At 44.7% G+C, this 23,693-nt stretch overlaps 1 protein-coding gene across 1 annotated transcript in view; it reads right to left on the bottom strand.

Moving 5' to 3' along the window:
- The window catches only part of LOC147903896 (uncharacterized), an 88,263-nt gene that overhangs the window by 50,012 nt on the left and 14,558 nt on the right, over positions 1-23,693 (bottom strand). The window contains exons 5-8 of the mRNA XM_087372615.1: positions 21,423-21,501; positions 21,242-21,302; positions 20,932-20,978; positions 20,668-20,760 (exon numbers count right to left, since the gene is read on the bottom strand). Of these exons, the coding sequence (XP_087228741.1) occupies positions 20,668-20,760; positions 20,932-20,978; positions 21,242-21,302; positions 21,423-21,501 (280 nt within the window). The remainder of the gene's footprint in view (positions 1-20,667; positions 20,761-20,931; positions 20,979-21,241; positions 21,303-21,422; positions 21,502-23,693) is intronic.

Genomic DNA, 23,693 nt, shown 5'->3' with positions numbered 1-23,693 from the left:
AACCCCCAATTTTGAACTCCGGAACCTCCGTAGTTGTGTGAGGAAACTAACTAATTTGGTCCAACGGAGAAGATTTAGTCTAACTGATTCGTGGAATCCGCCGGAAGCCAAGAGCAAACCCCCGATTTTGTACTTTTGAACCTCTGCAGTTGTGTGAGGAAACTAACTGATTTGGTCCAACGGTGAAGATTTGGTCTAACTGATTCGTGGAATCCACCGAAAGCCAAGAGCAAACCCCCAATTTCGGACTCCTGAACCTCCGCAGTTGTGTAAGGAAACTAACTGATTTGGTCCAGCGGTGAAGATATTGTGCTATGTTCCTAAACAAACATCCATGTGCCATGGATGATATCTACAGGCTGCAACCGCAAGCTCAAGACCTTGGCTAGGATCTTATAAGCGATGTCCAATAGAGCAATCGGTCTCCACTCGCGAATGTCCAACCAAACGAAGGGGGTTTGAGTGTTCTCCAAAAGCACCTAAAGAAGTTTCGTGTCAATCCCCGAGGCAATTCTATGACAGGAGGGTGTTAAGGGCCTCCAAAATCTCCTCATGAGTGAAAGATGACTCCACCTGCCTGCTCATACCCTAAGAGACCACTATCAGGATATGAGCCTAGACTGCCTCCTAGGTTGCAAGGACTTGGAGGGACGACTTCTCATATTGGAACAATTGCTGATAGAAGTCTGTGGTCATCTCTAGGATCTCCTGTGGGTCTGAGTATAGCTGCCCACTCGCATGTCACAGCCATTGGAGATGTGTCCCTGCTGAACAAAAGCCAATGGTATGAAAAAACTTCTTGATCATCCTATCTCCTTGTTGTACCCATCATGCCCAAAAAGAATGATATGAGAACTCAGCCCGATAGATCTTTGTGGCTTGGAGTTCGAACCATACACTCTCATAACAATTTGCAAGCCACTGCGAGACTAGGTCCTTCTCTCTCATTGCTCTATGGAAGCTAAATCCCGTCTCAGTGCTCTCTCACGCTCCTGAAGAGTCACCACCAAAGAGCCTAGGACTAGAGCTCCTCACTACTCTAAATTGCATTAGCCACCTAGGTAGCCCAATCATACCTAGGAGGGATCTTTGGCTACTGCCAAATCTCTATCATAGCTTACTACACCTTCTCCTGAAGTAAAGCGTCGGGAATTCGAACCCCCTTCTATAGTAGTTCAAGATGGGGCTGCTCTAGGTGAGGTGGTACAATCGGGGAGTGATCTAACATCGTCATACTTGCCGTAATACCGTGGCTCCTCTATGCATCGCCCAATCCCCCACATAGAACTTGTCAAGTTGCTCTAACAAGCCATCATGCCCCCGCTAGCCGAAGGAGAAGCGAAGATTGCCCAAGAAGTCTTGAGAACTCCGCCTTTCTCCACAGGCCACAGCCACCAATCAAGAAAATTAATTGCTCCCACGTGCTCCTCTTAGTCGTGGCATCCCTAAGAATGAGGCTCCACCCTACTTGTCACTCCTCGTCACCTCCAACAACCCAAGAGTCAACATCTAGGAGGCTCTTAGTAAGCCATCTTCAAAAACAAGGGAGTTGTTGTCTCAAGACAGGGGCGTACATGTTCAAGATCCTGATCTAGGTTGTTGAAGTCACCTCCAACAACCCAAGAGTCAACATCTAGGAGGCTCTTAGTAAGCCACCTTCAGAAACGAGGGCGTTGTTGTCTACAAGCAGGGGCATACACATTCAAGATCCTGATCCTGGAGTCACCCATCCATAAACCAGCCCACAATATAAATCAAACATATCTAGGACCAATGCTTGGGAAGCAAAAATGCAGACCCCTCCATTCTTGCCTACTGTGGGAGACTACACCTCAAGAATGCTCACTGGGAGGAGCACTGGGAGGAGGCGCTAAGAGCATGTGCTCTTGAATCAAGAGAAAATGAATTGCATGTCCTACCATAGCCCTCTGCAACTCCTAACGAGGTATCATCTATTGTGGCTATTGCCACGCACAATCGTGAAGGCCGTGCACATTCCAACTCCAACTCATGGAAAGGAGAAGGGGTCGAGAGCAAGATCCTCCTCTGGGTAGAAGCATGAGCGACAACCATGTATTTCTATGATTTCGATTAAGGTTTGGAAGGAGAGTAGTCTGCATCTGTGCGACAGCACGCCAAAGGCATTCAGGCTTAATGCCATACCTTCAGGGCCCATTGCATCATGAACGAGACCTCTACATCAAGATAGCTAGCGCACTATTGTAAATCCAGTGTGTAACCTCCTTGACATGTACCTCCAGATCCCAAGCGGGGCACTGCTGTTGCGAGGTCAAGTCCACGACTCTTTATCGAGAAACCCAACTGGAAGATAGCCATGTCACCGCTATTAGAAATCCACAACTCACTCCCCTGGGGACTCACCCACTCATGCATCATGCAAAGCATCTAGTCCCTCATTATGAGATCAAAAAGCATGGGGGTCCACTTCTCTCCCGTGGTGGAAGAGAAGTTGCACCAGAAAGGATGAGAGGGGGAACCAACAGGGGGCTGCAAAATCAAAACCGTCATCTCCAAGGCAAGGGGCATCATCCGAGACGTTGAGGTAATTCCACGGTCGGAAGGGGGTGTCCCACATGAGGCCTTGGACTTGGAAGCTAACAAAAGGGGCCATGTGCCTCTGCTTACTCTATAAAAGCTGCATTCTATGTCGAAATAGGGCGTTGCTGGGACTACGAGCAAGAAGCCAGAGACGAAGAGGGAGAGATCCCACGCCATGCCATTGTCACTGGCTTGGGCATCGAGAGGGTCTAGGACTCCAAGAGGGGAGGGCAAGAGGAGGAAACAAGAGGACCAGCTAACACTAAGGGGGGGAGATTGAGGCATGTGATGAGGACGACTACGGCAAGGGAGGAGGCAAGGGCGAGGCATAGAGGGAGGCGGGCGGGCGAGGGAGGATAACTTGGTAAGATGGATGGGGGACAGACAGGAGGGGGGGAGGGGAGACAGGCTGTCCTGTGTCCTGCCCTTGCATAGCCGCTTAAGTACTCAGGGCCTCTGACTCTAATGGGTCTGAGGGAAGGTCAAAGAATCTCTCTCTCTCTCAAGAGTCTGCGGTCAACCTGAGGGGACACTACTGTTGAAATATGGGTCTTATTCCCTTGGTATCCCCTTGTGGAAATGCATTGATGATGGTAGGCTATCTTATGGGCTATCCATAGATGCCACTTATACCTTGGTATGAGCCTTGTAGGCCTAGTTATAGTCAGTTATGACTATTGGTACTGTGTACCATCTAGGTCAATTAGGACACTTAGTCCGGTTAGGGCAGTTAGCCCTAGGGTTTTGTTATGTTGGCTCTCCCTTGAGCCTCCACACTTCAGTTTTGCAGCAACCTATTACAGCATCTCGTTTTTCTCCATTGTGCTTCAATTTTTGAGCTTCCATTGCTTCCAACACCCAACAATGGTATCAAAGCAGGTCGCAAATCCATTCCCTCAGCCATTGATAGCTTTCCCAAGCTGTTTGGCAACCTCTAGAGCTCTCATTCTTGCTGGTCTTGCTAGTTTTCACACTCCCACGAGTGTTTGAGACCTTTCCAAGCACTTCTGTCGCGAAAAACCTCATTGAAGACCACACTTTGGAGCAACTCTTGCGAAGGGAACTGTTTTTCGGTGCATTTTCCAGCTTGCTGCAGTAAAAAACGACCACACGCGAGCATTTACAGCATCTGTACAGAATTCCGAACCTGTCCAAAGAAAAAAACTGTACATGCGTCAGAAATTATACGGAAATCCGCACATCTGTCAGAAATTGTATGAAAATCCGTACATCTGTCAAAAAATTCCGTGCTTCTATCTAGTTTGTCAGAATTTCAGTACATTCACAGCAGTACGGGCTGCCTCGGGGTGTGCGCGAGCATTTCGAAGCTGCCTCAAGCTGTGTGTCAACATTTTGGAACTGCCTCGAGCTGCATGCCAGAATTTTGAAGCTGCCTCGAGCTGTGTGCCGGTGTTTGGAGCCATTTGGAGCTGCTGAATTGATCCAAAAACTTCTCTTTGAGCCCTTCCCTCCTCATTTGGCATCCCTTTGCCTCGGGCTGCGAGCTTCTCTCCATTTCTACATGCTCTCCTCCTCGTGGTAGCACTTCTTTTGCTGTATTTCTCATTTCTAGCCCTCATTTGCTCGCTTTCAGAGCCTGTCACTGCTGTTCATCATTGGATAAGCTGTTGTTGCAGTGGCTTTTTCCAATTTTTGCTTCATTTGCATTTTGGAAAGGTCCCGTGTTGCCTTGGAAGGCCTCTTGTTGCCTTTGGGGATTTTTCTTGCAACAGGTACACCTTGGGACAGCAGAGTCTTTTGCAGACATAAGCTTTGAAGCTTGGGCAGTTTTTTGGCACTTGATTCTGAGAGGTTGCCTTTATCTCATTTGCTTTGCCAGTTGGTGCATTTGCCTTGTATTTCAGCACCACGTGTGGTAACAAAAATCATTTGTTTGGACTGATTGGAGCTGATGACAAGCTTGATGGCACCAATTACCCCATGTGATCATATATGATGGGACATGTTTTGGTTGCCAAGAATCTATGGCATATTGTTTTAGGTTCTGAGGCCAGGCCTACACCCACTGTTACTGGTGCTACACCTGCAGCCTCTGCTTCTTCAAGTGATGGTTCTACTGCTACAGCCAAGACTCCTGCACCTCTTGCTCCAGGTGCTTTGCCTCCTTCATAGGAGCAAATTAAGTGGGATGTTTGAGATGCCAAAGCACATGCCCCTTTCAGTGAAACGGGTTATTATCCCTCATATTCGGTCTTGCAAGACAAGTAAGGTTCAGGAACATAGCTTTATCATTTCAATGATATGACATGAAGAAGATGAATGGATTGATCAAAAAGCAAATTAAATGTAAGATTCGGCCATTACGGTGGAGCCTAGCATTTTTTTAATTTATCGTTCGTTCAAAATTGCAATCTAAATTCTTACAACATTTCTCTTTTTTTATGCATGTTCTCGATGCAAGGAAGCAAAGAAATCCAAGCTGGATGCAACATCAAAGGATGATGACACCCTTATTCACATGTTTGTAGTCCATTTGACAATATTGTTGGTTGCAGGGGGTGATGCCAATCATTTCTCATTTGACCAGCTTGTTGCTCATCTTCTTCAGGAGGAGCAAAGTCGTGTGAATCGCAATGCTATTATCGCTAGTGATCAAGCATTTGTTGCCCATCATAAACACAAAGGTAAAGACAAGGTTTCAGCTGGAAAGCCCTCTCATTCCCATGCTGATCATTCACATGGTGCCTCTTCTTCAGGGGATAACAAAAAGAAGAAGAGATGTAACTATTGCAAGAAACCTGGGCATGATATTTCTGAATGCAGGAAGCGCATAGCATCTAAAAAGAAAAAGAAACAGTCTGGTCTTGCAATATCTGGTTCTTCTAGTGCAGAAGATCGACATGAGTCCGCTAATTTTGCACAAGACCACCATTGGGCTTTCTTGGTTACATGTCAGTATAATCTTGATGTTCATGATGCTTATATGGCAGTTTCAAATGTTCGTGATGCTTGGTTCTTTGATAGTGGTGCTAGCAAGCACATCACTTCCTGCGGGAAGTTATTCAGCTCATTGGAGCTTACATCTAAGGGGGGCAGTGTCACATGTGCAAATAATGCATCATATACTGTGAAAGGTATTGGGCAAGTTGCTCTTACTTCTGTGTTTGGTGGTATTGTCACTCTAGAGCATGTGCTTTATGTTCCAGGCATTCGTAAGAACCTCATTTCTATTTCAGCCATTGCTACATGTGGCTTTCGAGGTGTGCAATGTATGATGTTACACATGCTTCTACCCTGGTTTTGACTGGCACATTGTCTAGCGGTCTTTATAGACTTGATGCTTATGACAGATGTTCAGATGATGCACATACTCATTTGTGGCATGAGAGGTTTGGACACCTCAATTTTGGAGCCCTCGTGAAGTTATATAAGGAAGATATGGTTGTGGATCTTCCCAAAATGCATATGCCTACCAAACATGTTTGTGAACCATGCTTACTTGGTAAGATGCACCGTGCTGCGTTTCCCAAGGCTGGGAGAGTTGGTGCTTCAGGTAAGCTTTATCTAGTTCATAGTGATGTTTGTGGACCCATGAGGGTTGCAGCTCTTGGGGGGTTCTATTATTTTGTTACTTTTATTGATGATTTCACTAGGTACACTTGGATTTTCGCATTGAAATCCAAGTCTGATGTTTCTTCATGCTTCAAGTACTTTATTGCCTTGGCTGAGAATGAGAGTGGGCTGCACATTGCTCACATAAATACAAACAGGGGGGGTGAATACATGTCGAAGGAGTGTGCTGTTTTTTTGGCTTCCCATGGCATTAATTATCGATACACGGTGCCTTATACTCCTCAACAGAATCCCGTGGCTGAGCAGAAGAATAGATCAACGCTGGAAATGGCCAGATGCATGTTGAAAGGCAAACATTATTGGATGCGGTCATGTGTGCAAATTACATCTTGAATAGATGTCCTACAAAGGCATTGCAGACTCTCACACCTTATGAGGCTTGGACGGGTCGTAAGCCTCGCATTTCCCACATGAGAACTTTTGGATGCTTAGCTTATGCTCATGTGCCTTCACAGAGATGCACTAAGTTGGATGATAAAGCTTTTAAATGCATTTTTCTTCGGTAGAGTTCAGAGAGCAGGGGATTTAAGCTATATCAGCCCCGCACGGGCAAGTGTTTTATCAGTCGGGATGTTGTGTTTGATGAATCTTCCACTATGCCTTTGCTGGACTGTCAAAAACAGCCCGTTGTTGATGCCCTAGACATATTTGACAGCTTGATGCCTTTGTTTCCATCTGATGCTCAGGATGATGTTCCATCTGATTTTGTCCCTCCTCCATCTATTGGTCATTTACAGCCCCATGTGCATGCAGAAATTCAGCCTGATGTGCCTATCATTGATCAAGATCATTTGCACCTGGCTCTTGACCAGGAAAGAGCAGAAATTCAAGAGCCTAAAATGGTACCCCGTTGGCTCCTTGACACATTAAAAGACAGCAAACAAGACACTCCTCTGCCAGCCTGTACGAGAGCAGCTGTCCGGAAAGAGCATGCTAGTTTTGTTGCTTATGCTTTGGTTGCTACAGCATGCAATGAAGAGCCATTATGTCATCAAGATGCCTGAAACATCCAAATCTGACTACTTCTAGCTTTACATTGAATCACGGGCACAAGCACTTGTTTTATCCTCCCAGCCAACCTCGGTGGTAGCAAGCTCTCAGAAAAATCAAAATCAGATTACGTGAAAGCTTCCGCTCGCTTGCTTATTCCCAACGAGCCCCAAAATTCCCTAGATGGATCTATTATGCCACATGTCTGCAATTTAGGGTCCTTCCTTAATGCGTCATTTACCCCTCTCTTGGGATATCTATTAAACCATTTGCCCCTAGGCACAATTCATGCATTTAGGTCCTTTAGCCTTAGATCCACCTAGTCTAGTGCCATGACACCCTCACCAAGGACCTGGACCTTTATTCCTTTTTTATCATTTACATGAAGCCCAAACAAATATAATACAAACATTGATCCTTTAAAGGAAAATATCGACTGACCCTTCCGAGGTCATTTTACCTCAACTTGAGCGTAACATTCCTTCCCTCTTTAAGCATCAGCGTCCTCGATGATGAAGTCTGGGAACACTCTCCGTAACCGGTATACAGATTCCCAGCTAGCTTCTGATAGAGGTAGACCATGCCATGCAACCAACACCGTGGGTATCTTCCGATTGCGCACTTGCATTGTTCCTCGGTCCAGGATTCTTATTGGTTTGCGTCTTGCATTATCCTCTATCTCCTAAAACAAAACAACACCCTCGATTAGTGAGTCACCTGTATGCAAAAATTTCTTTAAACGAGAAACATGAAACACTGGGTGCACCTTACAACCCTATGGTAATTCTAATTTATAGGCTACCTTGCCTATTCTTTTTAGAATTAACCATGGCCCACAATATCGAGGTGATAACTTAGCACACTCTCCTGCAGTCAAAGACTTAGAGTTCGAAGGAACTCTGAGAAAAACTTTTTCTCCTTCCTTAAATTCTCTAGCAGATCGGTTTTCATCCGCATACGCCTTAGCTCTATCCATAGCTTGGCGGATGTTAGCTCTCGCAAGTGCTAGCATCTCCCGCATCTGAACCACAAAGTTCGCGGCACTAGGCACTTTCTGAGGAGTGTTCATGATGCTCAGTAATACTTTTACTGAATACCAGAATATCGTCAATAAAGTGTACTACAAACTTTCCGATGTACGGACGTGGTAAATCGTTCATAAGCATGACGAATGTAGCTGGAGCATTGGTAAGTCCAAAGGGCATTACCAAAAACTCATAATGTCCAAACCTCCTCCTAAAAGCGGTTTTATGCACATCCTCGGCTCTAATACGGATCTGATGGTAGCCACATTTAAGATCTATCTTACTGAAAATTACGGCCCCATGTAATGCATCTATCCGAGCCATCGGATACCTGTGCTTAATAGTGATATTATTCAATGCTCTGTAATCTATACAGAGGCAAAAAGTATAATCTTTCTTCTTCTTTAACATCACTGGCGAAGCAAAAGGTAAAAAACTTGGTTGAATCTGCCCCAACTTGAGGTATTCTTCCAGTTGTCTTTGCACCTCCGCTTCTTCGGTGAAACTCAACCTATTCGCTCGGGAGGTAACCCATAAGGTAACTCATCCCTAAAACGATCAGAGAACTCCTCTGCTATTTGATCAGCCAGCTTGGCCATCTCTCCATTTTGAGCAACATCAGTGCTAGCCGAAGAATCATCAATCGGCTCTACCGATGCTGTATAAAGAAACAAAAACTCTTTTTGAGCTTTTCGAATTTCCATCACGGAAACCAACGGTCCTTGAGGTATATCCCTTTCACCTCGTAAGACATACAGCACATCATTCATCTTGAATTAATAAATGTGCTTTTTTCAATCTATGGCTGGATTCTTCCCAGAATACCAAGCCTTATCCAAGGCTATGTCTGCATGAGCAAGCTTAGTCATTTCAAAATCAAGCTTCTCAGCATAGCCCTGAATTCGAAGCTCCAACTCGGTAACCCTTTGGTCCCATACTTCAGTTGAACTTCCGTCTGCCATCCTGACTGTATATGCATAGTCAGATGGGCTAGTCTTTAGTTTCAGCCTCTTTACAAGCTTGGAGTTTATTACATTGTGCGTTGACGCTGGGTCAAACAACACAATGACCTCATGATAAGCTACTTGCCCTTTCATCTTAATTAACTCCATATCATTAAAGGCTGTATACTCCATTGCTGCGGGCTTTGACAGGATATTATCAGGTGCACTAGTTACTAACTTAGCAACAGACACACATAATAAAAAAGGTACTGACCTTTGAGAAGATCCCGCTAGCTGAATCTGCATCTGTTCTACTCTAGGACTTCCCTCCATTTCCACGTTGCATTCTGAGACCACCATCTCAGCCATCCGACGATCTTTGTTTCATGGACAATCTTTCCACTGATGAGGCTGAAGGCAACCAAAACACAAGCCTTCTCTCCTTGCTTTTTCCCTTTGCTCTGGGTTCAAAGAAGACTTCGACCAAGCCCGAGCTGCCATTGGTGTTACTTTTCTTTTCATTCCAATGGTGGTACTTGATTTAGGAGTCTCAACTGGTTTCGCCTGCTTGGCTTGACCACTAGGCTGTGAGGCACTCCCTTTGCTAATCCACTTCTTCTTAAACCCAGTTTTCTTCGAGTATCCATACTGAGTCCCAACCTACACAAAGCCACTTGGTCTGTTCCCTTTTGCATCCTCATAGTTCAAGGCTATGGCAATTGCTTCATCTAGCGTGTTCGCATACTTAGCCCGAACTTCCATCTTTATCCGATCATTCAATCCAAAGATAAAATCTTTTACTTGGATTGACTGAGGTAGGGGTTCATCAACCTTCATTACACTTTCTCTAAAATTATCAGTGTATTCTGCCACTGATAAATTTCTCTGACGAAGGTTTTGATACTAGTCCCAAGCTCGGGATGCTTCGTCAGGAGGTAGGAAGTGTTTTCTAAATTCCTTTTTAAACCCCTCCCAAGTAGTGGATGCTACTCCATCTTTCTGCTGTTTTATCCACCACCTATCCGCTGCCTCATTAAACATATGGGTGGCCTCACGGATTTTCTTCATATCATTCCTAATTTCACAAATGGCGAATGCCTCGTCCCATTTGTGTAACCAGGTCTCAATGATATCGGAACTACGGTCAGACATCCGACCAGAATACTTTTCTGGCCTATAATTGGCAATATTAGGCACCTTAGTCCTCCTAGGCACGACCGTACGAACACTAGACTCCAATTCCATCGGAGATTTACCTTTCTCCTCACGAGATGGTCTGGCAGACATACTATGCACCATTTTCCTGAGCTCAGACTGCCCTACATTTGTTTGTAACTGCTGCGCTAAAATCTGTTGCAAGGCATCCTCTAACATTGCAATTCTGCCAGACCGTGTACGACCTGCTGGACGCGACACCTGCGGGGTCGGCCGGACTCCCGACTCTACGGGATCCATCCTGGAAGCTTCTTCTTCTACTTCCATTTAGGTCAATGGGTGTGTGTGTGTGTTTTTTTAAAAAAAAATAAATAAATAAAACACCGCTTGAAACTGTAATTACAATTCGAAAGTCCAACTTCCAAATTTACAGCTGACAAATCATATATCACACTGTAACCAAAATCACTTTTCCTTGTACTAGGGAAAACTCTTGCAATCCAAATTGACTAAAACACGGAGGCAAATAAACAAGCAAATGCTCCAACAAAACTTAGAAAGCAAATGCTCCACAGCTCCACCAACCGGTCACGACTTGCAAATTCCACGATACATTTTTTTTTTCACATCCAACGAGACACTCATCTTTGAGTTACCAGCATCGAAAATGTTAAAGGATCTCCTCTTAACGCAGATGTCTAGATCAGTTTCCCTGTCCCTAAAATAGTTGCAGGTTGACGAACGGAATCACAATAAAATTAATTACAAAACTAGCCTATACTCCTAGGCTCCGGTAGTCCCGTCTTGATAGCTAGTCCCTCCCCGCGATATCACGGAGCCCTGAAGGTAACCACCCGAAATCCTTTGCGTGATACCAAAGTATGAACCTGCGGCTGTACGCGATCCACTATCACACAGTAGCTCTCTGTAGGTAGTCGTAACTCCAGTAACCTCGCCAAATTCCTCACGTGATGTCAAGGAATACCAAACTGTAACCAGCGCTGCGATGACGTCCGTGGACACACAGTACCTTTGGTCGTGCGCTGCTCCTAATCACGTAATGTAAATCTCAAAAGCCAAAGTTCCAACTCCTGCGACAGTGTCCCCTAATAAACGACTTTGCGAGCATCAACGCTGACGAACTACAGGGTGTCCCCACCAAAAGACGCAGATAATCTGTCAGGATTCAACACAATCCATCCACGCCGCCAATCGACCAGCTTACATCCACGCCTACCCAAGACCTTCTCGTGATCCACCTGCAACTCTGATACCAAATGAAACATCCAAATCTGACTACTTCTAGCTTTACACTGAATCACGGGCACAAGCACTTGTTTTATCCTCCCAACCAACCTCGGTGGTAGCAAGCTCTCAGAAAAATCAAAATCAGATTACGTGAAAGCTTCCGCTTACTTATTCCCAACGAGCCCCAAAATTCCCTAGATGGATCTATTATGCCACATGGCTGCAATTAAGGGTCCTTCCTTAATGCGTCATTTATCCCTCTCTTGGGATATCTATTAAACCATTTGCCCCTAGGCACAATTCATGCATTTAGGTCCCTTAGCCTTAGATCCACCTAGTCTAGTGCCATGACACCCTCACCAAGGACCTGGACCTTTATTCCTTTTTTATCATTTACATGAAGCCCAAACAAATATAATACAAACATTGATCCTTTAAAGGAAAATATCGACTAACCCTTCCGAGGTCATGTTACCTCAACTTGAGCGTAACAATGCCTTTCAGAATGATTGTTGGTTGAAGGCCATGCAAGCTGAATTGGATTCTATCCATCAGAATGACACTTGGGAGTTGTGTGACTTGCCTTATGGCAAGAATACCATTGGAACTAAGTGGGTTTACAAGATCAAAACGAAAGCTGATGGTTCACTGGACCGTTACAAGGTCCGTCTTGTTGCTAAGGGCTATGCTCAGCAGCATGGCATTGACTTTGAGGAGACTTTTGCTCCCACTTCAAGGATCACTACCATTCGCATTGTTATTGCCTTTGCTGCCCACTTTCATTGGCAGATACATCAGCTTGATATTAAAACACCTTCATGGGCATTTGCAGGAAGAGGTCTATGTTTCCCAACCTCCTGGCTTTGAGGTTGACGGTTCTGAAAGCAAGGTATGCCGCTTGAAAAAGGCCCTCTATGGATTGAAGCAAGCACCTCGGGCTTGGTATTCGAGAATTCATTTTCATTTGCTCACACTTGGCTTTCAGAACAGCCCTACAAAGGCTTCCCTTTACATCTGCAAGCGTGGGACAGATTTGCTGATTTTAGTCCTTTATGTGGATGGCATGCTTGTAACTGGGACACATGCTCAGCAAATTGCAGATTTTAAAGTTGATTTGCAGCAGACATTTGCTATGTCTGATCTTGGTCTTCTGCACCACTATCTCGGCATTCAATTTGCTAGCAGTGAGGGGGGCATTTTAATGTCACAATCCAAGTACATTGGACAGCTTTTGCAGCGTTTTCAGTTTGAGGATTGCAAGCCAGTATCCACACCATTAGAGACTGGTTTTGACTTCTCTTCTAAGGATGGCAATGGTACATGTGATGTCACTCTCTATTAGCAGGCAGTTGGTTGTTTGATTTACCTATGCCATACGAGACCTGATCTACAGTATGCTGTCTCACAATTGAGTAGATATATGCACAGCCCATCTATGCACCATTGGCATGCCGTGAAGCGTGTTTTCAGATATCTTAAAGGCACTCAGCATTTAGGCCTTCTTTATTGGGCTGATACTTCACTTGTCATGCATGGGTTCATTGACAGTGATTGGGCTGGTTGTTCTGACACTCGTGTGTCACATAGTGGCAACTGTTTTATGCTTGGTACTTCATGTGTTTCTTGGTTCAGCAAGAAGCAGAGTACAGTTGCTACTTCTAGCTGTGAAGATGAGTACAGAGCGGCTTTTACAGCTACAGTGGAGTGTGTTTGGCTTCGGAAGCTACTTGTAGATCTTTGTGCATGTCAGACTGCTCCTACCGTCATCTTCACTGATAGTCACAGTGCTTTGGCTGTCGCACAGAATCCAGTTTTCCATGCTCGCACAAAGTACATTGAGGTTCACTATCACTATGTCAGAGAGCGATTATCAGCAAGTGATATTGAGTTGTCTTATGTTCCCACTGAAGACAACTTAGCAAATCTTTTTACGAAGGCTCTACCTCGACCTAAGTTTGAGGCTTTTCGGCAAGCTTTAAACTTAGTACCTTTTGTAACTTTATCTATTGTACTTTGTACAGTCATAGGTTGTTGCTATATCCTACGGGACGAACATGTGCAACCATGACACTAGATATTTAGGTACCCTGAGCCATGTCCAAGATACTTCAATCCATACCATGGAGGGGGTTTGTAGGCTATCTTATGGGCTATCCATAGATGCCACTTATACCTTGGTATGAGCCTTGTAGGCCTAGTTATAGTCAGTTAGGACTATTGGTACAGTTAGTTTATGTACCATCTAGGTTAGTTAGCACACTTAGTCTAGTTAGGGCAGTTAGCCCTATGGTTTTGTTATGTTGGCTCTCCCTTGAGCCTCCACACTTCAGTTTTGCAGCAATCTATTACAGCATCTCGTTTTTCTCCATTGTGCTTCCATTTTTGAGCTTCCATTGCTTGCAACACCCAACAGTTGGATACCACGTGAATTTGTAGGAATCCCATTAGCAATGTGGGTGGATTGGATCCCTTGGATCTGAAGGAGGGTTGAGTCCCTTCTCTCTCACCCTGTCGGCTTTTTGGGGGGGGGAGAGAGAGAGAGAGGGCTTGGCACGGCCAGGGTGCAAGGGTGTGGGACCCCTCATAACCGGTGCCCCCCAGTTTGACACGTTGCACTTAATGCGCTCCTATAGTGATATCAAAGACGGCTGTTCTGATGGACTATTTGAAGACGCAGCTATCGCGCGGTCACACATGGTGGTCGTCCTTGCTCTGGTCTGACATGGGAAGTGACGACCCGTGCAGACTGTTCAGCGACGCGAGCTGTGCGGAGCTGTCGCGATCTACATGGTGGTCAGTTGAAGTGTGACTCTGCTACGAAAGTGTCGTGATTCGTGGCAGGTATTTAAAGGGCGACTTTATAGGGTGGCGGCTGCATGCACAGGTAGCTGACTGCCTTGTTTGGTGCTAACACATGTTTGGCACTTTAAGAGGTCTTTGGTTTGTCCTCCCCATGCCGTCTCATGTCCCCCAGTTTGTTGGTTGAGCTGGCCTTTGATTGGTTGGCTCACCTTTCAAGGTGCTTGTGGAAATGTGTTGATGGGGCTTCCATGGCACTCGCTACCACGTGGATTTGTGGGAGTCCAATCCCCATAAGCAATGTCGGTGGATTGGATACCTTGGATATAAAGAAGGGTTGAGACCCCTCTCTCTCATCCCGCCGTCTTTTTGGGAGAGAGGGAGGGCTTAGCACAGCTAGGGTGCAAAGGTGTGGAACCCCTCATAACCGATGCCCCTCGGTTTGACACGTGGCACTTGTTGCGCTCCTACAACTACATGCTTGCTTCCCCTATGAAGGGGGAGAGGCCAATGCTCTATCTACTGCTGCTCTCGTTGCCAAAGACAAACTCGCCTCTTGCTGTTCTTCGTGGCTCTCTTGCCGAAATTCTTCTACTCCACCCTCTAGTCCAGGCCCCTTTAGAGGACTCCACCTAGGGGGTCTACGACTCCTATTGCTACATGGGAAGGCGTTGAGCTCTGTCCTCAACAAATTCCTGCTGTTAGCCCTGGCGAGGTTGCGACATAGAAGGGCCCATCCTACTCCCTGGGACAAGCTCATGCCAGATGGCCCATCTGTCTACAATGAAGACACTAGCTAGGGAGGCCAGAAACCTCAACCCTCTGCCGGAGCTCTCCCCCATCAAGTGTCTCGAGGAAGATCTTCAGGGACTCACCGATCACCCTAAGGCACAAGGTCCCATCATCTACCAAAATTGTAGCTATTGTGGTCAACGGAGACTCGAGCACTGTGTCAAAGCACCCTTCCATGGAGAACAAGATAGGCTGATACTCCTTCGGGGAGCCTCAGGAAACAGAGCGTAGCCAAGAAATGTGACACATGATGTGGTGTCTATGTCGTCGGCTGTCAACCCATGGTACCAAGGGATGAGAACACCAAGTGTGGACCAAGGAAGATGAGACTTTGCTCCACCAAGGCCTTGGCGGTGTCGAGGGAACTCGGCTGGAGGAAGAAGACCCTCTCTCATAGATGGTAACCTCCTCAATATGGTCACCTTCTAGCGCAAAGCTCGCTTGGATCCAATTACCGACTGGCTCCTCGTGGGCATGATGTCAACGATATGGCCCACCAATCAGATATTCTAGAGAGACTGAATAGCTACCTACACTATTTGTTTTTCCTCTGATAAGCCGAACAATTGTGGGAATCGATGGAGCTGCCATGAGATCCGCTCTAGCCAGACCAAAGAAAAGGTCACCACTTGGATTTGTGAACCCCAACGAACAAAGCAAAGAAATACTCCTACTAGCTGAGGGAGAAAGGAGGGAGAAAGAGAAGGGGAGGGCTGTAAAAAGGGGAAAAAGAAGCTAAGGGAAGCTATGAAAGCAGCTAAAAGATAAAGATCAAAAAGGGTACTGTAATGACAGCAGCAACCCCCAAAACAGGCTTGAACTGGGGGCTTGAGCAGGAGAAATCTGCACAAAAACCGCCGTTGAGGCCCCTAGACTCAAAGGACAAACTCCACAAAGCTCGTGTCCAGGAGAAGCCACCAAAATGGGGCAAGAAAAACCCTGCATGCAGACCAGGATGAAGAAAGGGGGATGCTGCGTGCCTAGGTGATGCCAATGGCTAGTCAGTAGCTAAAACACAGTAGAGGGCTGAAGATAAAATACGCAACTGAGGCATGAGAAAAGCAGGCGGACAGAGGTGAAAGGCGCGAAGGAGGAAGGAGCAGCAAGAGGGTGGAAGGAAGGCAGGAGAGGCGCAGCTGGGGGGGGGGGGGGGGGGGGGGAGGGGATGGCAAGGGTGGAAGCGGGGGGTGGAAGTGCTCAAGCAGGAGCAGCCATGGTTGTTGGCGAAATACCATTACGTGTACATTCGTGCAGAATTTGGTAGATAACGGCATAGGGGAGGGATGTTGCATAGTCAGCCACAAAAATAACGAGATGAAAGAGGTCTACCCCAAAGAATCAAGATCATATAGTTGATCAAGGAGCTTTCTTTCTTACTATTGCAGTTTATTTTTAGTTGTTTGTGTGATTGGGACTCGCATGTTAGTCTACTGCACAGATTTTCCAAGTATGGGAATGCTTAGTATTTAGAATGTTGTGAACATGCGTTCGCTTTCCCTAGGATAGGGAAAAAACAAAACAAAATTAGAAAAGTCAAAATCCTATAAACGTTGAGAGTCACAATAACCAGGAAATGGAAATTTGAGGATGACACCTCACATGTGGGCCCCGTCAATGGTTATATCGGACATTCGTCTGATATATCAAGTAGCACCCAATGGCACACGAACCTCGTTCTTTGAACATGCGAATTGGGAATTTGACAGATGACTTACTCAATAGTTGCAGACCAACGAGGGACAAAAAAGAGTTACTTAGAGGTATTCATACATTGACAAATAGACCCTCAAGGGAGAATAAAGCAAAAGGGATAATGGAACCAATCAAGTTTCAAATCATAGAAAAGGGTAAACTGAAACGCCTAGCATAGTGAATTATAGGCCAAAGAAATATATACCTAGATGCATCCAGGAACATTCCCAAACTCATCCTCTAAAAACACAACATAGTGCAGTTTCAATCTCATGATAGTCACTCATAAGGTTGAAAACCATAAACTCCATCATGCATAGCATGGACTAACTACTATGACATCCCCACTAACATCATCAGCGCCCAACAGTGGGTGTAGACCATAGTATAAAAATATGCTCTCACACATACAAATCCACACACCCATACATACTTGAGCATCCATTTATACAGAGTCTTCGTACTGAGTTTCAGTCTGCACTCCGGAGTCTCAGCCATGATGAAGGCTAGCACTAAACGAGAAATACGCTGGGCAAATATCTAATAAAAATTCAGATGTCATGAAGGGTGGCTTCACAAGTAGCATTCGCTATTTGTGAAGTCTACAAGGACATAATGATGATTCGAGATCCCTCCGTGAGAGAGAACTTTTTGTTTCCACTTAGGGCTGCGTCCGATTTGTGAACGCAGCCCCGTCAGCTGCAAAACTGACTTTTATGTATCTTGTTTTTTCAAAGTAATATAATCAGCACTGTTTTTTCAGAAAAAAAAAATAATGATGATTCGAGAAGCCACACATATGTTTATGAAGGCTACAGATAGATGGTGTATTAAACAACAGTGTGGTTCCACTTACACGGGGTAATTGTAAGCTAGAATTCCAGACACATTTTTTGCCTCCAAATAAAGCTTCCAAAGCATGGAACAAATATAGATATCTCGGGTAGAGGAATTACTAGTAGGACACTCCCACCCCATGTGGGCCGGGGTGGCGCGGTCAGCTGAAATGGATTGGTGGCACTGAGTGGCTCCCTTTATCTTTTACAGCATATGCTATCTCGCCTCTAGGAAATAGCGCCTCAGACCTACACTCTTTGTTTATCAGCATGTCATGGAAATCTAAAGAATCAGAATTTTACGAATGGTCATCAATTCAGACTCTCTTGGAGGTAGACTTTTTAGTAAAATCGCCTTTGCGTTGTCATCTTCCACTCTCGACCTGAGCGCTTGCAGTTGCTTCATCAGTAATTGCATCGATTGCTGTATTCCCATGGATTCGTTGTCTCCCATGTGTAGACCAAACAGCTCTTGTTTCGACTCTATCTTAGAATTCTTTACTTTATAGCAGCAAGCATTTCTAACATTTGCCAATTCTGAGTAGCCGATTTTGACACATCCAAATGCTGGAAGTGACCTAGTATTCCTGGAGCGTTCTCGTTTTTTAGCTCCCAAGCTTGAATTTTCTCGTTCTTGATTGTTTGCCACTTTACTTTCTTTTCGGATCCTGAAGCAACTCCCTAAATTCCCTTTTCATAAGAAGCAACATAAACAATTTCCACAAGCGAGAACTTTTCCCATCGAATTTCACCATGGTAGACTCTCCTACCAGACCTATCAGTTTTTGACCAACTATGCATTCTATATCTCGTCAAATCCTCACCAAGACTCTTCACAAGCTCACAGGAAATAAGCTCTAATACCAATGTTGGAATTCTCAACATGCAAGCACGTTTTCTCTCTACTCGAGCCGATATAAATACCACATAAAATATCACACGAAGTAAAGAGATTTGAAATCAGTCGACACTAACAAGAAAACCAAGACTACCTGCATTAACTTGTATAAAGACTCAGACACAAACTCCATTGTTGCGCATCCTTACCAGGCTTTTTGCGGCTTCCAAAGACACACAAGACAACTAAAGACTCATACTGCAAGACCTATCACAAACTACCATAACCGACTGCTTCTTATATAGGAAAACCGCCTATAAAAGATGTTCACAAGCCTGCAGACCCAGATGATGGCCAAGAGACCAATTAAGAACTCTAACAATTCTCATGAAGCCAAACCAGCGAGCCGTTTGGAGCAGAAAAGGTGACTCTTCACGAAGGCACCGACTATATTGTTTTGGAGACCAATTAAGAACTCTAACAATTCTCATGAAACCAAACCGGCGAACCGTTTGGAGCAGAAAAGGTGACTCTTCACGAAGGCACCAACTATATTGTTTTGCCATGGTTCATTGCATGGCCACCTGCCATGTGTCATCACTTGTAGATCTTTCCATGTATGATAAAAATCCTAACAATAGTATTAGAAAGCCTTTGGTCTAAGGCTATTGTAATAAAAGCCTGGGTTATAGATGACCTCGCATCTAGGGAAGCCCATACATATGCAAGATGTACCATAGATGATAGTATTCTTAAAAGAAATGGCAAGGTCATAGTACCTAATCGGATTATCTCTAGCAGAAGATCATTCATCAATGCCATGATAGACCTTGCGTTGGACATCTATACGTTGAGAAGACATACAAGCTTGTAAAATGTGGCCAAAGATGAAAACGCATATTCACGAGTATGTCACAATGTTTGTTGTGTCAAGTGAGTAAGGCAAAATGGGTGAAGTCACATGGCCTATTACAGCCATTCATGCAGATGGGAGAGCGTTTCCATGGATTTCATAGTTGATCTGCCGCAGACACAAACAGGATATGATTTTATCTTGTGGTGGTTGACAGTCTTACCAAGGTGGCTCACTTCATTCTGACGAGGGATCAATATGTGCCCCGCAAGTAGCAGATTTGTTTTGAAGTAACATATTCTGCATGGATTACCGTCATCCATAATATCACACACATACGATCATACTCATATTTGGTCTCTCTTACATAAAGATTATTAACTTACAAATACAATACCAAATAAGATGAAATCTCTTGGTACCTTCATATAAATCCAGAACAAAATTTCACATGTGAAAAAAACATTCAGGAGGTGTGTGCACCAGCATGCCATGATTATAAAATTCAGAGAAGGAAAAGTGGCAGGCCCAAGAGGAAGCGAGGGACAGAGCGAACTGTGTGTCACAAGGAGGCGGCCACGTGTCTCGTCCACCTCCCTTGGCTCTCACCATCCTTCTCCTCTTCTCCACCCACCTCCTTTCCCTTTGTTCCCCACCCGCTTCCCTCACCTCCCTCAGCCCAAGGCCTCAAGCATCTCCTACACTTGCTTGGTCTCCTCTCCATCCTCATGCCTTCCTGGTTTCCTCTCTTTCCACCTGGCCACCTGCTTGGTTGATCTCCTCTTCACCATCATCACTTACTTTCCCTCATCACTCCCCCCAAAACACAACCTAGGCCTCTCCTGCAACCTCGACCCACCTCGTCCTCCGCCTCTCCTCCAACCTACTTAACATGCCTCCGCCATCTTGCCAACCTCCCCTCCACCTGTATGCCTCCTCCCTTTTCCCACTCCATGAGATCTCCCTCCCCCATGTCATCCATCACATGAGCTCCTCTCCTGCTTAGTGACTGTCGAGCGTGAACCAAAGGAGGTGCACAGTGCATGTCATGCCATCATCATCCATTGCTCCCTTAACACGTGTCAGTTAAATTTTGTTACCTCATATTTGCCCCTCTCACATTCCCCCTCCACTAATTAATTCAGACTCACAGGGATTTATTGTGTCTACATTTGGGACATATTTGGCATTTTGAGTCCAACATATCATTTTGTGCTTTAAAGGACTTTCGCATTCAGAATAATATGCCCAAAATATATATTTTTGAACCTTTCAGCAAAACAGACGATACTCGCAGTCTATCTTAAATTTTCCAAAAATAGACACCAGCAAAACTGCTTACAAATGTTTCTGGCCTCTCTGCATAGTGAAGCAACTCCCCTGTTTCCTGATCCGCAACCAACTCACCAAATTCACTCGCTGATTCAGCCGACACCTATGAAACAAAACAAGGCCTAGAACTTTATCAAGCGGATAACTGCTTACGAAGTGTGCTCAAGGCAAGTCACTATAGGAAGGATGGTCTTCCAAGCATATTATTGTTCTTGGGATGTACCAAAAAACCAAATGAGGCTGTTTTACAGATCGAAATACCAAGCAAGCATACCTTTTTAACAAGTATAGTACCAATGCCTCCATATTTTGAATGCGCAGCTGCATCATATACGAGATCATGAGTAAGAGTGAGAAGACATTGAATAGAATTCCTTTAGGTATGATTTAAAAAACCACTATCACCACTGAGTTGTGTCATATGCCTCACTGATCCCTTCTTTGGCAAAGTGCACCTTTAGATTCTACCTTTGTTTTAATTGCTAAGACAAACAGCTTAAAGCTGAGCATATGATACTTGAATATGACAAAATATAGCATGAAAAATTAAATTATTTTGATATGCCCAAAGATTCGTCTCTTACAGAGCATATCCAACAATGGAAAACTGCAACATACATCACAGTTCATGACAACTATATTTTCCTGGACACAACCAACCGAGGTGAGTCTGGGCATACATAGCATGCAATTGCTGGTAGAGTGGAAATTTGTGATTGTTACACACAATCCTCAAATGACACCAAAAACTGCAGACAAACTTACCGGATCATCCTCCATGATCTGATCCCTAAAGTTGTACAAGCCCCCTGCAGAACCATGGGGTTTGTCTTCCCGCAAATACCTGGAAAAAAATCACCATTGTTTTCTAGTTTTAAAAACTATTCACAATAATGCAATTAGGTTCAGAAAATCACTTAGCAAGGAATTAGTGTAGGCCTGAGTTCTCTTGAGGTAAGCACGTAAGAATATCTAAACATGTGTGAGAATATGCCCCCCTACTCCCAAAAAACCACAAAAAAAAAATAAAATCAATTTGTAACTGTTGAGGTGCAAGGGGGAGGGACAAAAGGGGGGAGGACGTTGCCTATTAAACATAAGAGGGATGTGGAAAAAAAGCCCTGAGATCAGTACAACGACCCTAAAGCTCTCCAAAGTTCCTACTGCTGAACGACCCTTGCGCGCTCCATCTCGTCCCTCCGTAGTCTTTGTAAGAAATCCTAGATTTACTATATTTAGAAATGTGCTAAGGAACAGAATGGAGACTGAAATAGCAGAGAACAAGGAATAATTGTATTGCTTGAATGTCTGTAGGGTATCTGTTGTGTGTCATCCATACAATTGGGCCTCTCTTATATAGAGAGTGAAGAGTCGCACATGAAAAGGTGTGTACTCCAAAGTGTATGTGCATGAAGAGGTGTGTACCCCTTGTGAAGGGTGTGACCCTTGATGAGAGGGTACATTACAATAGGAATGTCTCTTGTGAAGGGTTGTGCCTCATAGGAAGTGTCCTGTCGAAAGGGCATACCCTTCCACAAGTGTCCATTCATCAAACCATCCATAAGTCTAGATATAGAGAAAGGAATACGTCACAGATCGTGACATCCCCTCCCACTCAAAATAAGACCCTGGTGGAGATAATGAACTGATGTAGAAAATATCACTGTAAATTCTGAAAATACTGCTGTAAAATGTCAGGGTACTGCTGTAAGTCTTCATCAGATTGCCAAGTAGCGTCGGAGTCGTCCAGATCTCGCCGAAGAACAAGGAATTCCGTGATAAGTCGATGTCGAGTCTCTCGCTGTCGATGGTCCAGAATACGCTCAGGAATAAGGAGAACATAATCGTCTTTGATTTCTGGAACATAATCACCTGCAGGAGGAACTGCTTCATCGCCTGGAATGCACGTCTTTAGCCAAGAAATATGAAATGTCGGATGGATTTTACCCCATGATGGTGGTAATTCCAATTTGTAACTTAAAGGTGAATTTTTCTTGACGATCTGGAAAGGTCCATAGTATCTTGGTCACAACTTAGGAAACACAGACTTAACCGTCTTATAGAGATGTGGGGCTACAAATAATAGCACCATGTCACCAGTGTCAAATTCCAGGTGACGCCTATGTTTGTTGGCAGACCGTTGATACCGCTCTTGTGCTTTTCGCATATGATCCCTGACTTGGAGTAGAATGTCTTGCATTTCTTGAACCAGTTGATCAGCTAGGGCCACTTGATGTTGAAGTACAAAATTCGTTGGTACGATCGGAGTGTGTCCATAAGCTGCTTGAAATGGAGTCATGCTAATGGCACTATGGAAAGAGTTATTATAAGCAAACTCAAGGAGTTGTACCCAAAGATTCGAACAGTGAAATCCAAAAGTGACTGGTAAACTTAGGATCTCTGTCAGATATGATATTCTTGGGCAATCCATGGTGTCGGAAGATGTGTTGTATGAAGAGTTTGGCTATGTCCGGAGCCTGTGCACTGCTTTTGCAAGCAACAAAGTGTGCCATTCTGGACAATCGATCAACAATTACCATAATCTGAGTGTTACCTCTGGAGGATCGTGGTAGTGTTGTAATGAAATCCATGGAAATACTTTCCCACCTTTCAATTGGAACTGGAAGAGGCTGAAGAAGTCCTGTTGAAAGTTGTCGGCTTGCTTTCATTTGTTGACAAGATAAGCAAGATGTAACCATTTTGATGACGTCGCTTTTCATCTAAGGCCACTAGTATGTTGCACTGAGTAACCTATAAGTCTTGTTGATGCCTGCATGGGCAGCATAAGGAACCACATGATGCTCTTTTAACAAAAGACGTCGAACATCCTTGTCATGTGGTACACAGACGCGATCTTGATAATACAGAAGGTCGTCCATTGAGAATAGGATGAGAAAATCTTCTGTTCGGAAGTCGAAGGTTGATCTTTTGAAAGAACTTGTACTGCTATGCCGAAGTCTTTATCATTGAAATACTTCCCTTTGAATGAATTCGGAACATCCACAGATAATGTAGAGATTACCATAGCTGATGCTA

Source organism: Dipteris shenzhenensis, chromosome 3, assembly GCF_047967505.1.
Source record: "Dipteris shenzhenensis isolate YYH24624 ecotype China chromosome 3, Dip_SZ_1.0, whole genome shotgun sequence".
NCBI classification, from domain to species: domain Eukaryota; kingdom Viridiplantae; phylum Streptophyta; class Polypodiopsida; order Gleicheniales; family Dipteridaceae; genus Dipteris; species Dipteris shenzhenensis.
This window is presented reverse-complemented; position numbering and strand designations above follow the sequence as displayed.